Source organism: Pollicipes pollicipes, unplaced genomic scaffold (assembly GCF_011947565.3).
Source record: "Pollicipes pollicipes isolate AB1234 unplaced genomic scaffold, Ppol_2.1 Scaffold_4881;HRSCAF=5763_pilon_pilon_pilon, whole genome shotgun sequence".
Classification (NCBI taxonomy): Eukaryota; Metazoa; Arthropoda; class Thecostraca; order Pollicipedomorpha; family Pollicipedidae; genus Pollicipes; species Pollicipes pollicipes.
The window spans coordinates 2,282,306-2,297,221 of record NW_023596576.1 but is presented as its reverse complement, the minus strand read 5'-3'; the positions used below and the strand labels follow the sequence as shown (position 1 = coordinate 2,297,221).

At 53.4% G+C, this 14,916-nt stretch overlaps 2 protein-coding genes across 2 annotated transcripts; both read right to left on the bottom strand.

The window, feature by feature from the left end:
* Window positions 1–1,042: 1,042 nt before the first annotated feature.
* Window positions 1,043–3,017, bottom strand: LOC119101297 (uncharacterized). The gene is made up of 3 exons (XM_037224588.1): window positions 2,875–3,017; window positions 2,371–2,585; window positions 1,043–2,019 (listed from the first exon to the last, which is right to left on the bottom strand). Exons 2-3 carry the CDS (start codon window positions 2,583–2,585, stop codon window positions 1,719–1,721), a joined length of 516 nt encoding a protein of 171 aa, XP_037080483.1. The 5' UTR covers window positions 2,875–3,017; the 3' UTR covers window positions 1,043–1,718.
* A 4,167-nt stretch (window positions 3,018–7,184) lies between these two features.
* Window positions 7,185–9,787, bottom strand: LOC119101296 (uncharacterized). Its single transcript, XM_037224587.1, has 3 exons — window positions 9,714–9,787; window positions 8,898–9,045; window positions 7,185–8,346 (listed from the first exon to the last, which is right to left on the bottom strand). Exons 2-3 carry the CDS (start codon window positions 8,983–8,985, stop codon window positions 7,940–7,942), a joined length of 495 nt encoding a protein of 164 aa, XP_037080482.1. The 5' UTR covers window positions 8,986–9,045; window positions 9,714–9,787; the 3' UTR covers window positions 7,185–7,939.
* Window positions 9,788–14,916: the final 5,129 nt, after the last annotated feature.

Below are 14,916 nucleotides of genomic sequence, written 5' to 3'. Positions count from 1 at the left end.
CTCTCTCTCTCTCTCTCTCTCTCTCTCTCTCTCTCTCTCGCGGGCGCCAAACTTTGAACTCTCAGACGGTTTCCTGCTCTGGGACTCGCCCTCGGGTCGGGTCACCGATAACTCCCGTCTCCCCAGCGTCCGGCTTCGTGTCAGCCTGATCTCCCAATCGCCCGCATCCGGGAAGCGAGAGTGCCAAATCGACGCAGCGGCGGTGCAGCCGCGCCGTTTTCGGTAGCGGCGCGGACCCGGCGTGTTACCTTCGGCGAAACCGCCTGGTACACGTCCGCATGGCGCCGCGCCGGTTCTCAGGCGCCGCTGGGAGCGACGTGCGCCGTCGGGGCCGTCGTGACACGGGCACGGGAGCGGGGGGAGAGGGGGGGGGGAGCGGCCCGGGCGGGGCGCGGCCGCCGGTGCTGCCCCCTGCCAGGCGGCAGCTGCGCCGGCACGCTCGAGGGACGCCGCTGCACCTGCCGGTCCGGGCTGGCCGGCCATGGCCGTCACCGTCCGACGCTCGCTGGATGTCGACCCGACAGAGGTGCACCATTTAAACCAGCGGCTGGGGCAGCACAGCCTCGCCGACCGCCGTCCGCTGCCGTGGCGGGGATGGTCTGCGTCGATCGCGGTCCGCTGCCATGGCAGGGATGGTCTGTGTCAATCGCAGTACGTTGCCGTGGCGGACATGGTGTGCCCCACTCCCCCGATGCGGTCTTCTTTCGGGCATATTGAGCAGGCCCGCTGACAGAGCGCTGGGGTGCCGCCGGGCCTTGACCAGGCCCGCTGACTGAGCGCTGGGATTGCCGTCAGGCCTTGACCAGGCCCGCTGACTGAGCGCTGGGGTTGCCGCCAGGCCTTGACCAGGCCCGCTGACTGAGCGCTGGGGTTGCCGTCGGGCCGATTGGCCTTGCTAAAAGTGGAGCGGCCTGATGCTTGGTGGACGCCATTACGAGCCGGAGGTGCTGCCTAACGTGGCGGTCGCTGAATCTGGCCAAGTATGTCGGTCACACGCCGGCTGATTTTCACGGCTGTCTTTCCAAAGTACGGGAACGAGACCTCGCGTTATGCTGCTGTATTGCATGGCGTGAGTACCGAGAACAGTTCATGTACCAACCATTTGCATTTGACTAGAATGGGGAGTCTCAACGACTTGTCGGATATCAGAATATACGGGCATGTGAGTAGACACGACAGACGCATAAGGAACTGAACATGACAATATGTACAAAAGAAACAAGCCAACGCACGCTAAAAATGAATTATACAAGCTTCTATTCCCCACTTGTAATGCTACCAACTATGACTCAGTACGGGGACCATTGGGGGGCTTCAGCAAAGACTCAGTCTTCATAATGCTCCTTGCGATCGGCGCCGCTGCGTCGATGGCTTACATCGTAATGCCGATCACGGGCGGGCCACAAGCGACTTTGGTTACTAGCTGCTATAGAAATGTAGCCTTTGTACGCGTTAATGCGCCACTAGCTGGCTAACTTACTAGGAAAACGCACACAGACATCACACCGATTCGACCGCCGCAGGAGTTCATCCGACAGTCAGCTGCTCTGAACCGGGCCTCTCGCAGCTGGCGGCTCCCGCCGTTGAGAAATATGCCGGCAGCGTCAACAGGCGGGCCTTTCGCCGGGCTCGCGACAGCAGCGTGAGAGGACGCCGCGCACACACGGTTCTGGCAGAAGCGCGACAGCGAAATAAGAGTCCACCTAGCCCGCCAGTCGTCACGGGATGGCCTCCGTGGTGAACGCCCAGGACAGCACCTGATCCAGGTAGGCGTTGTTGGGAAAATTCAGCCGCCGGTCGTCGGCGGCCGGCGGCGGTGGGCTCGGCGACGGTGAGGGCGAGTCTCGCTGCAGCACCAGATCGCAGCCGCGGAAGACCGTCTCTACCAGACAACGGTGCTCGGCGGAGAGAAGCTCCTGCTGACGCTCCTCCCGCCCCGAACGCAGCAGCGTGCTCAACTGGTCCTCCATGTCCGTGTCCAGCTGGCACAGCAAGCTCAGGTACTCCAGGTAGGCTGACCTGGGGTCAGCGGGGTCAGGTCAGCGACGTAGGTGGACCGTGTGCGCAGCGGGCTGGTGGCAAGTCAGTTGCGAGCATCGAACGGTTATCGCGCCGGCCTTAGCTATCGCACGGTGCAGGTAAATCGATATCGCCCCGAGCGTAGTGGACCGAAAAGAAGCGCGACGAATAATAGTGCAACACACGATATAATCAGGGCCTTAAACATATATGTATTACCTACGTGCCAAGTGCAACCGCCATGTATGCCGTCACTTGGCTCCACACGCTGCTCTTCAAAAGCTTCAGCCCGCTTGGCTCAGTTGTACTGGCGGCCTTTCTTCCATCGGTTGGAGCAGTCCGCTAACTCACCTGGCCTGCAGGTGCTCCGTGAGACCGACCACGGTCGGATCGTCCGGTGCGCGGCCCTCCTCCTCCACCAGGTAGCGTACCGCTTCGGCCACGCAGTCCTGGTAGCCGGCCATGAGCGCGTCCTCCTCGGCCGCCGGCCTGGGTCGCCGGCTGGGGTCGGTGACCTCGGGGTCAGCCGCTGCCGGCGCCAGCTCGCTCTGCACCAGGCCGGGCATCTGAACGCGAGGAGAGACGGAGTCAGACGGGGGACAGCTGTGGTACCGGGGAGAGGCTGGGTACGAAGCCAGCAAAGCGCATTCCTGACCCCACCGCCCTCCCGCGCTCTTCCGGTGGTGGGTATGAGTCGCCGCATAGCGCGGACGGGAGTGAAACCGACGTCCGACGAAAGTAGCGCAATTGCTTACCGCATGACGAGCATCTGTATCCGGTCCGCTGGCACCACGCACCGGGCGCCGAAACCACGTGAGCGCTACCCCACAAGGCTCGGTGGTTTACAGATCTTACCTCTGTCGTTCAGCCGTTGTCGGTGTCCGGCTCAGCAGCGTGTCCGCACAGCACCAGCTCAGCGCCAGCTCCAGCGGTCAGCGGCCGTCCCGCCAGCGGTCCTCGCCGGGAGCGGTCAGTGGCGCGTCGCTGCGCGTGCGGCGGCTGGGGGACTGGCGGCTGGGGGCGGCGCGCGGCAGCGGCCGTCCATCTGCTTCCTGCTGCCGATGGCCGGCGGGCGTGCGGGGAGGGGCACGCGCCGACGACCGCAGGGCAGACAGATGTGCCGCTGCCGCCGCCGGCGCGAGATGGAGCGGGCACGCCGGCCGACAGCGTTCGAATTTGAATGGGGAGGGAGATAGAGAAAGAGAGAAAGAAAGAGAGAGAAAGAGAGAGAGAGAGAGAGAGAGAGGGAGAGGGAGAGAGAGAACATTAGGCACGCAATGAAAAAGAATGGGACGGGTAAGAAATATCAAAGAAAAAGGCCTGCGGTAGGTTTGGAGCTTTATTAAATCTTTGAAATTCCAAGTAACAGATTTCACATATCATAGACCTGTGGTGCATGATTTCGTCTTTTTCAGAATATTTTTTTGGAATTTGAGATTCGCGTGGTTTGGTCAAAATAAGCATGGTGATGCGGTGTGGAAGGCTACCGGGTCAGGCATACAGACGTGCTGCAAGGCTTCACCCATGGCTTAAAATCTTTTAGGTATCGCAAAAATTGTATACATTAAAATGCTTTCCATTGACGTTTTCTGTACCTACCTGCGAGAACACAAAGTTTGATCGTTGTGATTACGCTTAACTCAACACCCGCATGCCGCCATTCAAATTCATCAGACATTCGTGCTTCAGGTTCATTAACAGACGGCAGAATAGAGAGATTTGTTTCGTTTCATACAGCATCGCATTACGTCACCCTGAGCTAGACTGCATGCCGAGCTAGACCGACCTGCTGGTTGCTGTCCGACTGCTAAGTACCATAGCCCCCCCCCCCCCTTGGTTTTAAATCTTCTGCGTACTTAGTCCCTTTTTTAATGTTGTCGTTGTTCCACGGACGTATCCAAATGAATACAGAAAGGCGTCGGCAAGTTAAGTTGTTTTTGTCAAAGAGACGCAGACATGACACAGACATGCTCTGAATTTGCACACTTTTGATGTTTCTAAAAACATTTCTACTGTCTTATACTTTTCATCGGAAACTGAGAGTGCGAATCTCTTGAAAAAAGAAATGCGGAAAGAAAATGTTACCTGCGTTGCTTGAGAGAGGCCTTGCACCAATACCCATGTCGCTCTCTTCCGCTGACTCACGGCGTCCCTCATGGATTCTTGATTCAATGGTTGGTCCTATCCTTTTCAGCATCCTCAAGAACGACCTTCCACTCTACCTCCCTCACTGCGGGCTTCGGTGGCGATCTGGTCCCTGTTCACCCACGCACCGCTGTATGTCAGCGTGCCACCCAGGCGGCAGCGGTGGTGGCATGCTCTGCCAGCTCTTCGCCTGTTGGTGGCACGCAGGGCTTTTTCGTATCGCGCGGTTTCATCTTGGAGCCGCCCGTCGCCGACCACCTTCGCCCTTTCTCACCCTCAAGGAGCTTCGCACCACTCGACGATGCGCTTGTCGTAGTGTGACATTTTGGCGATTAATGATTATGCTTTTGACCAAGTGTATGGACGATGGAATGCTTGATAATGTGCGAGGGTGGTCGCGTTGTTGTCATTTTGTATATTGCACTTATGCTACTATTGTACTTGTATCGAATCCAGCAACATGTCACTTGTACCGATTCTTAAATACGATGAGGTTAACTTCAATTTGAACCATGCTCTATAGCAGCCACTGTTGGTGTCAATTTCCTTCAGAATTTATCTTGAGACACTTCAGCTTGAAGGACACATGGTAGACTTGGCCATACACCTGCATAGGTATATGCAAATAGGTGAGTTTTAATGGCTTAAGAACGCACACAATTGATTTCCAGTTACGTACTTAAAAAAAGACGTTTGTCCGCACACCATGTCATCTCCTGCCTGGTCATTTTCTCTTCATGCTGCGGCCTTAACAGTATTTCCTTAAGCATGACACCTAAGAGAGAATGCAACGCCATGCTGCAGTACAAAGGCAAAAGGGCATAAGCGTCATTTTATCATAAATTGAGTTGTTTGTATTATTCGATGTAGCTCAAAGAACTGCATTCAATGATGTAACATGTGAAAATTGAAAGAATGGGCTCGAAATATGCCCGAATTCGTTTTGCTAAGCACAAACGAATGTTTAGTTCTTCGAAACCTAACAATGCTTCTCCCGAACAATTTGCCTGATGGCACATAGGCATTTTTGCCTTGGTGCGGCAGAACAGCGATAGTCGTATAATCTGAGTGCTATAGAGCATCGCGCCACGGCGTCTTGAATAGATAAGTTGAGGAGAACTTGTCAATCATTCTGTTGTTTTACATTGGCTGTGATTCGGGAGACCTCTTCTGCTTGCCCTGTCCCTATAACATTCGTCTTGGGTCAGTGTCCACACACGACTAAATGATGTACGAAGGATTTGCGTTTAATAAGCCATAGCTTTTAATCGCGTTTCAGGGGGCCCGACCTGGTTATCTTAGCTTGGCGTGCGCTCTAGCCAGATAGTTTGGCATGATGCTCAAATCAGGCAGCTTGGCGTGACGCTCTAGCCAGACAGCTTGGCGTGACGCTCTAGCCAGACAGCTTGGCGTGACGCTCTAGCCAGACAGCTTGGCGTGACGCTGTAGCCAGACAGCTTGGCGTGACGCTCTGGCCAGACAGCTTGGCGTGATGCTCTAGCTAAGCAGCGCGACAATGCTTGGGCGGAAGCCGGGAGCAGGAACACACACATTTATTTAAATAATGTGAATTTTCTATAGCCAGCACGGAATTATGCGCTATGCCAGAAAAGTGCGCTCGCCCTTTGCGCTCCACCTGACCATTAGAGTATATCTAAGCCTTGCACTTGCTAGCCCCCCCCCCCCCCCCTGTGGCTTTTGCGTTTGGAAATTTGGATCACAGAACATTACAGTAACTATAAGCGAAAGGTTGCGGCCGTCACTTGCTCAGAGATCTCGCGCTTGTGGAAACGAAATCAAGCACGCACGCCCCAGGGTCCGTCACAGTTCAGCCCCCCTCCCCTTCCACACACACACACACACACACACACACGCACACACCTACACCTACGCACACACACACGCACACACACACACACGCACACACACACACTCGCACACACACACACACACATACACACACACACACACACACACACACACACACACACACACACACACACACACACACACACACACACACACGCACACACACACTGCGGTGATACGTGTCGTCTCCAAAGGAATGCGGCACACGTCAGCCAGCGGGTCGCGTGCCGGGCCATCAGCTGCCATCCACGGTCGACGTGGCGCCGGCTGAATTTCGGTGCTGCCGGTCGCTGGGCGGGTTGGCGGGCGGTCCGTCAAACGGTCATGATCTAATGGCGCGTGCGTATCCCCCTCCTCGCCCCCCCCCCCCCCCTCCCCCCGGCCGCCGCGGAGCGTTGGCCGCGGTTCGTTGGCTCGACCGGCGGGGGCAGGCCGTCGCCGGCCAGAACAGCTGTTCGTCGGCGGCGCATGCAGCTGTCACTCGCGGCCAATCAGCAGGCGCACAGCCCGGCCGCCGGCCAATTGGCGTGGTTGGCGCGTTTGAACGGCGCGCCTCGCGCGCGTGGCTTCGTTTAGTTGATATCAAACCGTGGTGGCAGGGCCGCCGGGGGACATAGAATCCCCCGTGTGCCAACTGGCCGCCCAGGGCGACCTTCAGTGACGCCTGTGCTGGCGTCACTCGCCATATGGGATAGGCTGCCCGGTTTTTGTGATTTGTGGCGCCCGCCATTCGATTTTTTCTGCCATACGAGGGACCGTGCGAAATCGGCTCGGCGGGAAGCGGTGCCGGCACGTAAAAAATCGCTCATTCTGCCGGCAAAAACCCGACGGGAACAGAAGGTGAATCATTTATGAAATTGACCCTGGCGCTTTTATCTAAGCTACGCGTTGTCGGCTCAGCGCACAGAAATGCCGTGGCAGTCGATGCGAGGGAACAGACTTGAAAATCGAATAAAGACAGCCAAGACTCCGACCCTGGGCTCGGTACAAGAATGCTGCAGCGTGAGAAAGAGGTTCCATGCTATTGTCAGCATGTCCAAAATTCCCACAGAAGTCTCATCAAAGCCTCTAAGCTGTAGCATGTTGGTGGATACGGTTGATATCAAGCCTAGCATCGCCAGCGAACGCACACAGCTCATACGCTTGTCAGCCTGGTGAAAATGTATCTATTTCATACACCTCAAGGCATTAAGACGGCAGGCATATTTTAATGGTGCGTGCGCTGAAAGGAATGCTCGTCTCCTTGGCCGGTGATCGATTATTAAACGCATCGCTTTGTATCTTGCGGTCGATACCTAAACATCAGCTGCAGCGTTCATCATGAAAAGATTCAATCGAAATCGAATATGCGCTTGGATAGCAGTGTCGGAAGATTTTCATCGCGCTTTATAGTGTAGTCAAGAGACAAAGTAGGGCGGTGGCTGACATTAAAGAAAGTGTTCACGAAATAAACTTAAATTTTGTTTTCGAAAATAACTTCACGCGATGAAGTACGTTGCGTCCCCAAACATGATAACACTATGCAGCAGAGCGTGCCGGACCACAGAGTCCTGTGCACCGCACGGCCGGCCGTAACACGGGGAGGAACGCGATTCAACTTCGTGCGCACTGCCTGCGGACCGGACGGCCAGCCGGTCAAAATCGCCCGGTTCTCCGCCTCCTCCGCCCTCGGCCGCCTCACGCACGGCAGCACGTTCACTGATAGCCGGCGGTACATCACTGACAGGCGGTGGTACATCACTGGCAGTCAGTGGTACATCACTGGCAGTCGGCGGTATACCACTGAAACCCGGCGGTACAACATTGACACCTGGCGGTACATCACTGACACCCGCCGATACATCACTGGCACCCGGCAGGTACATCACTGGCACCCGACGGTGCATCACTGACGGCCAGTGATACATCACTGACAGCCGGCGGCTGGCGGGGCGGCGGTGGCGGGCCGCCTCGGTCTGGGGTTATCCGAGGGCGGTCCGACCCCAGACGTCGGTCCCGGCGGCCCCGCCCCGGAGGCCAGATCATCCGGTCCCGCCCGAGCGGCCGGCAGCGCCCCAGGGGCAGGCTCGAGCGTCTTGCCGGCCGGCGGGCACAGCTGCTCGAGCAGGCGGGCGTACTCGGCGAGCAGGTGGGAGCAGACGCCGAGCACAAGCGGGTGGTCGGCCGGCAGCCGCTCCTCCTCCGTCAGGTAGCGCACCGTCTCGCCGATGCAGAGGGTGAAGCCGTAGAGGAAGGCGGCCGAGGAGGGCGGCACGTCCGAAGACGCGGCCGCCGCCGCCGCCAGCCTCTCCAGCGTCTCCAGCGGGTCAACACCTGCCGACCGACCACCGGCGGTCAGAGGCACTCAGACAGATCAGACGGGCGCCTGGGACGAGCTGCGGTAGGCGTGCAGCTTGGGCTGTGGCTTTCATTGCAAGAGTGCACTGCAAACGCCACATAATCTCTAATGCTTTTAGCATGTACAAATGTAGATATTCTTGGCCTGTACCATTTTCCACTGATCTTTTGATCGCAAATGCACCCGTTTCAGTGGGAGAGGCAGGGGTGTGACCTAGTATATGTGAACACATCGGTTGCGTGTGAGGCCAGCCACTTCCATGCTCGGCGGGGCGCAAAGCATACCATTTCCAGAGCATGCAGCCGTTCACATGGGTGTAATTATAACATGCAATAATGGAGCATTTCAATGCGATATGAAAGAGAAAATCATGTTGAATATTTAACGTATGGACAGTTCTGTCAGCTGCGAGCAAGACGCTCATTCGACCGGTGATGGGCTGTCATGCCGAAGTCCAAGCACTTAGATATGAGGGGGGGGGGGGGGGCGTCAGCCAGAGGCGGACTGCCCAGCGGTGGCTACTGACCAGCTGCGGCCGGCTGGTGGATCAGCGCCTGTGACGTCAGGTCGGCCAGCAGCTGAGCCTGGTCCTCCTCAAAACCCGAGTCGTTCATCTCCGTTTGTGAAGGGATCGAGTCAACCGGCCGTCCGACTGAGATGCGCCCGAGTTCAGCCTGGCAGCAGATATACCTGATGTCAGTTTCTCGTCAAAGCCATTATTTCCGTGCAGGGCATTGGGCAATTTCTGAGCACCCTGTCCACAAATGCAACCGCACAATCCATTAGTCAAAACTATGAGCGACGGTGTGTGTTACACATTTCCTCTGAGGAAATATATGCTCATTTTACACCGTGGTGTATATTATAAGAGTCTTTCCGATTTACACACAGTACATCATGCCATGTTTCGGCCGGTACCTACCTTTTAACAGCAAAAGTAGACAACAAATCAGGGTGGTGGACTTGCCAGATATCATCGGGCAACTACCTTACTCCTCTTAATATGACGCGATTTTTTACCAATTTGTGAAGTCTTTGTTGCTTTAGTGTTCCCCTACACCGTCCCATGTACCACGTTCCAACCAGTTGTTCACGCACGGCACGCTTTTACTGCATCATTCCAGTTGAGTGCACAATTGGCTTACCCCAGACGTACACCACTACAAAAGACTAGCAATGTGCGGCAAAGTACGAACATATGCCTTGAAAAGACGCATCTAACAGCCATTTGTCCCCGTTCCCCTGTTTCAACGGTGCCTGGGCGGCGGCGGCGGCGCTGTGGTGGCGCCCGGCTCGGGCGGCCAGCCGTGCTGCCCGCCACCGGGGTCCCGGCCCTCCTCACCTGCGGCGGCGCGTGCACCCTCTGCCCAGGCTCCGTCGGCGAGTGGCCGCCAGATGCCACGGCCGGCGCCGGATCTCACGGGACCGCCCGCGGGCACGCCTCAGCAGCCGGCGCCGCCTCACCTGGAGCGGGCCCCTGGCGGCGGCTCCTGCTGCCGCTAGGGGCGGGACCGCCGACCGGTGCCGGCTCCAGGCGGTGGCCGCTAACAGCGGCGCCCCTGGCGGCGGCTCCCGATGCCGCAAGGGGCCGAGCCGCCGACCGGAGCCGGCCCCTGACAGCGGTCCTTACGCACGACACCCTGATGCTCATTGCCTTCATGCATGACACCCGCGTGTCGTGGAGCGGCATGACCGAAGGTGAATCATTTCAGGAGATGGCACAACACACAACAAACTGACAAGGGCCCGTGATTGGGTCGCGAATGCTGTCTGTCGCCCGCACCGGCGCGACCGTCGACTGGAGCTGGCCAGTCGGCGTAGAGTCTTAATTTAAAGAGAATGTTTCACATTTGTATGGCGTTTTGAACTGAAATGGCCGTCTTGAGGACCTTTTGAGGCTTTTCACGGTCATGTCCTTTTTTTAGACCCAAAATGATCTGGCTCCTTAGTTACACGCCCGCAAAAGTGCGAAAAGGTTTATTGGGAACCTATTTCAAAGTCGCCTTGGCATTAATGACTTCATAGAAACGTTATGCGATCGTGGTCATTCTACAGGCTGTTTTCTGCTTATGGTCAAAACAGCATGGCCGCTGACACATTCGTAAAAGCGATGATGCGGCACGTATGATGCAATGCGCGCGGAAGATCATTTGCTGTTAGCAAGATTTCGCTCCTGACTGCGTGTCGAGAATGTAAGCGTGAGCACTTTCGGGTTGTACAGTACTTGTGAACGGGGCATAAGGCCATAGGTCGATGTTAAAAAAAACGCCACTATCTGTTAAAAAGTGCGGCACCCAAAAAACGAGTACCTACCCGAAAGTTAAAATAAAGAATATGCGACGCCAAACCTATATTTATCCCCTCCAGGCGCTTTTTTTCTTGTGACGTATTTCTTGCAGACAGCTCGGTTCGGGTCTTGTGTACCGGAGCACAGAACCTTGCACAGGTTTATGGGTTAGCAAGGTATTATAAAATTAGGGGTACATTACAGCAATGTTAGATATATATTGCACTATATAATTCACACATATTGCACGACGAATCGAAATGCTGAGAAAAAATTGTGTTCTACAAGTACAGCCTCTTAGGACACATTACTATAAACTCTTGTTGGAACTTTGTTTAGAAGGCAGGTCAAGGTGAGATGTCGTGTTATTACCGAAAATCTGCGCGGAAATTGCGAGAAAACCTGCAATTTGATTGTCCCACGAGCTCTGCAAGTGCGAGATCACACTTATTTGATAAAAGTGCGAATCAGGGGTTTGAAATGTGTGATCACTGGTGGCGTGCGCCAGCGGCTTGTATTGATCTTGATGTGATGGGAAGTGTGCGTGCGAGGAATGTCCTTCTGACAGAACATTGTTTTGGTATTCTTTAAGTCTGCTGACTCCCAATAAAATCTGATGTATCGATGCCTCTCTCTACCCCTATGTTTGTGTTTGGAACACGACAAAGGAGGTCTTGCAAACTAAGAGAAACACTAGCGCCTATGTTGTAGGGGGGGGGGGGGGGGGTACAAAAGCATTTGGACACTTCGTTATGATCTCGCCAACATTTTAAACTTATTGAAGTATTTAAGCATGCAATTCATCCATTGCATGTCATTACGTCAGCAATATATTATATTATGTACTTTGGTAGTAGGGGCTGATGCATGGAGCTTGTTAATGGACATGCTCAGGATAGCCTCACGTCATACGGCTTTGCAAAATTGTCTTTCCCTAAAAAAATGTAAAAATATAGAGCTGTATTGTTACTGATGCACATTGTTCTGTCATCACAAATTCGGTATGCAGGCGAGCATTGCTTGTAAGTCATGAATGTCATGGTCACTGCAACTTGCGTGAGATGCTTGGTGCTGAGAAAGGTGTAAAACTACTGCTGATGGTGTCTTGGATGGCAATTAATAATATTTTGTTCATGAGCCTTGTGTGCGCTGGCAGCTTCATCACTTCCTTGCATTTCGTCCATTGAACCATAACCACATGGACTTGTCTTGTCTCCAGCCTTGTGCAAGGCAGAATATTTGCAGTGCCAGTTCACCGCCTGTAAAATTTTCCTGTTACTTCTTAGTAAAGCAGCCTAATGGCTGCAGCATGTTGTATGACTGTGAAAGTGGTAGATGCGTTTGCACCTTTCTCACCTACGTTTTGTGGATTCCCAAAACAGGCTGACCAAGTGATGCCACTTTTTGGCTATCCGCTTTGCTGAAAGTGATTTGTATGTTGTATGTGTTTTAGGTCAGTCATATGTCAGGTGGGGAGTCAATGAAAGAATGCACGCTTGACCCATCTTTTCAAGATGGAATTTATTATGAAAGCAGCATGGATTGCGATGCAAAAACCATGTCGTTGTTCATTACGTCATGCCACAGTACAGGACCGAGATAGTGCCACAATGACGCTGTTGACCCGTGCTATTACACGATGCACCACATTGTTTGACTACTCTACGCAAAGCCTATGAGACAGACGCTTATAAGTTATGACGGGCTTGTAACAACTGATTTACCAATACCAAAGGTCTATCAACAGCAAGAAGGCCATTGCACCACAATGGTTATGTCAGGGTTAACTATTAATTGTATGAATGATACTAAGCAAGAAAAGCATTCTTGGTAGCCCAACTTTACCATCTTTACCATAGCAGTAGCAATGCACTGGCAATCAACTCATAGCAACGGTACAAATTTATTAATTTTCGCATGACACCGCATTTTCAGTTACAAACTGCTGCTGCAATAAACAAGTAACTGCTGTGCACATCACCTAACATCAATGCCGGGACTACAGCACTGTAAGCAAGGATAGGTCGACAATACAGTATTGACCAAATCACCAACAGCATACCAGCAACAGCAACAGCACAGCATATCGTGCTTTGATATTAGCAATCTGCCATAAAAGCTGGCGATCGCTACATTGCGTATGTCAAACGGTCCACCAAGACCTTTCCTACTGCTAGCACCAATACAAAAAAATCAACAGTCAAACCACCCGCTAATGACCGCCCGACACAGCACCCGTGACGAGAATGGCCGGCTGTCGTCAGCTTTCGTTCATGTGTTTCGAGGTTTTCTTTAGGTCTGGCTGGCAGACGCTGCCAGGTATTGCTGTCTTCACAAAACCATTCCATGACGCCTCAGACAGTAACGTAATGGAGCGCATTTGTATAATCTTTCAAAATTGTGCTACTTAGCGTCGTTTTTGAACTTTGAAAGCATACCAACAGTTACAAGTAAGCTTTTCCCATCATATCTGATGCATACCTCAATATCTTCAAATGTGGAACATTCCCTTCAAGGGGAATGCTTCGCGTTTGAAAATATTGAAGCAGGCAGCAGATATGATGAAACAAGCTGACTTATGTCTATTGGAGTACTGAAAAGTAGACAGGCCTGCTCTGATAACACTATTTCTTTGTTCAGTAGATATGCTCCTCAATACGTCATTGTTTGATTATATCATCGTAACTTGCGCAACATTCATCGAGGGCCAGCTGATAGCCGTTGTGTCTGGGAATCGTGCTCAAGAACGCCAGATATAAACGATACGGCGGCATGATATTTTTTCGTCTTTGATCGTCGGATGGCTTGTGGATTGACAGGTTTTGAATGACGTTATTATGACGTCCTAACTTCCAAGGTGACATTGAAACACTCTTCCCGATATGTCTTCCCCCACTTTCGCGGGCGGGTGGCTCAGAAACTAGAGGGGTTTAGGTCTTAAGAAGGGCGGGGCTGTGAACAGCACCAAAAGGTGTTCAAGACAACTAGTTCAGTTAAAAACCCCATATAAATGTGGAGCACTCCCTTTAGATTATGTTTGGTCGTGTGTGGGAGATCCGGCCGTGTGCGGTGTAGGACCATCATCAGCTGGTAGTGCAAATCGCTCATCGGCTGACGAACTTTTGTATTCAAATTGCTCCTGTACTGAGCATTGCTATTTGCGACCGGCCAGCCCGTAACGTGATGGCCAACATGTGACGGCCGGGGAAAATTAGGGCGCATTATTGACGGCGTCCGGCCCGCCCGTAGCCTAACGCAAAAACGCGGCCGTGTGCATGCGATAGCGCTGGTATAGGGCTGTGAGTACAGCACGTTTTCCTATTCTGGTGTTTATTTTGCTTTTTTGGTCGGCAGACCAAGATCGTCTCCTTTATTGCCGGCTGGCCGGCCGCAATCGCGATTTACAAAGATACGGCGTCAAATTTAAAACACATTTAGTTGTGTGCCGCGGGTTCGTCCATGCGCGTACAGTGTCATTGTTTTAGCATTGTCAGTCGGCTACCTAAACAGCTCATCAGCCGATATGTCCTCTTTTGCTCAGCTCACCCCTTAACAGCGTATTGATAGCTGCTTCCAGCATTCCTGCAGCGCAATGGCCAGAATACGGTGTCCAGGAAACAACACTTATAATCATGCTTGAATGATGCAATAGAATGCCTTCGATAGTGCTGTTATAGGGTCACTAGCTGCCAGTATGGCACACTTGTCTGATTCTGGTTTCCACTTTGTTCCTTCGATCCCCGACAGCTCACCCAATGCTGGTGGTCGGGCCGAAGCAACGTTATGCAAAGATACGGCGAAAACCATCATCTACTCATTAAACTGCATTAAAATACATCGACTGGTGTGCGGAGTGGGCGCAAACGATGACATTGTGGGAACACTATTGGCCGGCAATAAAAGTCGCTCATCGGCGGAATGGCCTTTCTTCATTCAAACAGCCCCATGACAGCGCACTGTTTTCTGCGGAAAGCATTCCCGTCGCGTGGTGGCCAGAACACCGCGGCCAGCAAACGATACTTATAATCGTTCGCAAAGCGTGCGGCTGTGCCTGTTGGCTATCAATTGTTTTTGGTTATCAGCTGTCATTGCAGCAGACATGCTTCATACTGTTTCTAATTTTTGATCGACAAACCGAAGCGTCTCACTTAACGCTGGCGGGCTGGCCGAAGCGGGAATTTGCAAAGATTTTACGTCCAGTTTGAAATGCAGTTAGTCGTGCGCGGCGAGCGCATCCATGCGCAGGGAGTATCCATGC

Excerpts from the sequence above, each read along its gene's own strand:
- LOC119101297 (XM_037224588.1), bottom strand. The coding sequence starts at position 2,585 with ATGCCCGGCCTGGTGCAGAGCGAGCTGGCGCCGGCAGCGGCTGACCCC. Across the intron at positions 2,020-2,370 it reads ACGGAGCACCTGCAGGCCAG|GTCAGCCTACCTGGAGTACC; the intron begins GTGAGTTAGCGG and ends CGCTGACCCCAG.
- LOC119101296 (XM_037224587.1), bottom strand. The coding sequence starts at position 8,985 with ATGAACGACTCGGGTTTTGAGGAGGACCAGGCTCAGCTGCTGGCCGAC. Across the intron at positions 8,347-8,897 it reads CCACCAGCCGGCCGCAGCTG|GTGTTGACCCGCTGGAGACG; the intron begins GTCAGTAGCCAC and ends GTCGGTCGGCAG.